Here is a 1,784-nt window from a genome sequence, read left to right on the forward strand (position 1 = left end):
ACACACACACACACACACACACACACACACACACACACACACACACACACACAGGTTTGTTTTAATATCCTTGTAGGGCCCACCCATTGACTTCCATTCATTTTTTGGTAATTTTATATCCTAACCCTGATCATTTACCCTAAAACTAACCTAAACTCAATTCACACCTTGGTCCTAAACCCAAGCCCCACACCCAAAATCAGCCTCTGAAGTTGTGGGGCCTGGGCTTTGGACCAAGGAGCATCCGGTCCCCACAAGGCTGCATTGTCCTTAAAACTGGGCCCCACGATGTAGAAAAAACAAAGACACTTATATGTATGTACACACTTACACACACACACATATTTTTAATATATTTCCATGAATTTAGTAATATTGTACTGCCTCCAATATATGCTCAAAATAAATTAATATAAAATAAAAATTAGGCAGGAGGCGATATATGTTAAAGGTTTTTAAATATAAATGATTGATAATGTCCATATTGTGATCTGTTGTGTGTTTCTATCGTCTCACCATGGCAGAAGCAGCGACGCAGCTACGCTGAGTCCGGAGGAAACAGCCACCACATAAGCCACCAYCACATTCGGGATGAAGACCAGCATCATGATGAACGGCATGATCCACTTAAAAAGACAAAAGTGAGAAAAAAGTTAAGTCAAGTTCCTTTTTTTTGTGTTTATGTTACGAATGCTGCCATTTTAAATCCATCCACAGGGTGGTGTAAGCATTCAGAGGTTAGCACAGCTAAAAATAAAAACAGCACACTCACAGTGATGCCACAAAAAGCTGCCGTCTTCTTCCCAAATCTCTCCAGAAACCATTGCCACAGTGGGATGCTTATGACTGCAGAAACCTGAGTGGAAGCAGAAATCATAATAATATCAGGGAAAACTACTAACAGTTGAATATTTGTGGAAAATATGCAACAACGTAAACGTTTATCAATAAAAATTCCTACATAAGCATATGCAAAAACAATATCAAACACAATTTGAAGGCAAAAAATTGAATGGAAAATCAATATATTTGAACTCGGTCCGACTTGTGTTTCGGTGACTCACGAGGATGGTCAGCACGATGTTCTGGAAGTGCTCCCTCAGGTTGGCAGCGTAGGTGCAGAAGAGGACAAAGTTGCTCTGTACCAGCTGCAGGAAGCAGACAGAACACATTCAGACGTGCAGCCTTTGTCCAGTCAGCACTCAGGCTGCTAAATGAAGGCTCTGGAGAAGCTGCTGACTGGGTCGCTCTGATTTATTCCCAGTCCGAGTCTCAACACGGATCACAGCTAGCCACCTCAGCTGAGCTGATTGTAGAAAACAACGGGTCGGCTGCAAAACTTGGAAAATTCTCTAATCACTGTAAAACAGACGTGCTGAAGCTCCCGACTGGGCTTTAAGATGCTTTTAACAGCATTTATCAAATCAGCATCACTGCTGAGCTGTCAGGATGCTCAACTGTTTCCACTGACTCCATTTAGCGCTTCATGGAAACGTTTACCTGGATTGCGACCGTGATGAAGAGGAAGGCGGCGGTCAGGATGAGGTACGGCCCGTGTCTCATCACCAGGATGAAGGCCTGATGGAAAGGAACCTGCTTCTCTGTCTTTGGGGCATAGGGATCTGAAAGATGTGGAATAAATACAGTGGATAAAATAAGTATTGAACACGTCACCATTTTTCTCAGGAAATATATTACTAGAGGTGCTAATGACATGAAATTTTCACCAGATGTCGGTAACAACCCAAGTGATCCATACATACAAAGAAATCAAACCATAAATG

General features: G+C 42.2%; 1 protein-coding gene across 1 annotated transcript in view; it reads right to left on the bottom strand.

Annotated features, from left to right (window-relative positions):
- mfsd2b (MFSD2 lysolipid transporter B, sphingolipid) overlaps nt 1-1,784 on the bottom strand; it is a 34,170-nt gene that overhangs the window by 6,562 nt on the left and 25,824 nt on the right. Inside the window, exons 9-12 of the mRNA XM_014020075.1 lie at nt 1,501-1,622; nt 1,065-1,148; nt 773-856; nt 517-626 (exon numbers count right to left, since the gene is read on the bottom strand). Of these exons, the coding sequence (XP_013875529.1) occupies nt 517-626; nt 773-856; nt 1,065-1,148; nt 1,501-1,622 (400 nt within the window). The remainder of the gene's footprint in view (nt 1-516; nt 627-772; nt 857-1,064; nt 1,149-1,500; nt 1,623-1,784) is intronic.

This window comes from Austrofundulus limnaeus, unplaced genomic scaffold (genome assembly GCF_001266775.1).
Source record: "Austrofundulus limnaeus strain Quisiro unplaced genomic scaffold, Austrofundulus_limnaeus-1.0 Scaffold239, whole genome shotgun sequence".
NCBI classification, from domain to species: domain Eukaryota; kingdom Metazoa; phylum Chordata; class Actinopteri; order Cyprinodontiformes; family Rivulidae; genus Austrofundulus; species Austrofundulus limnaeus.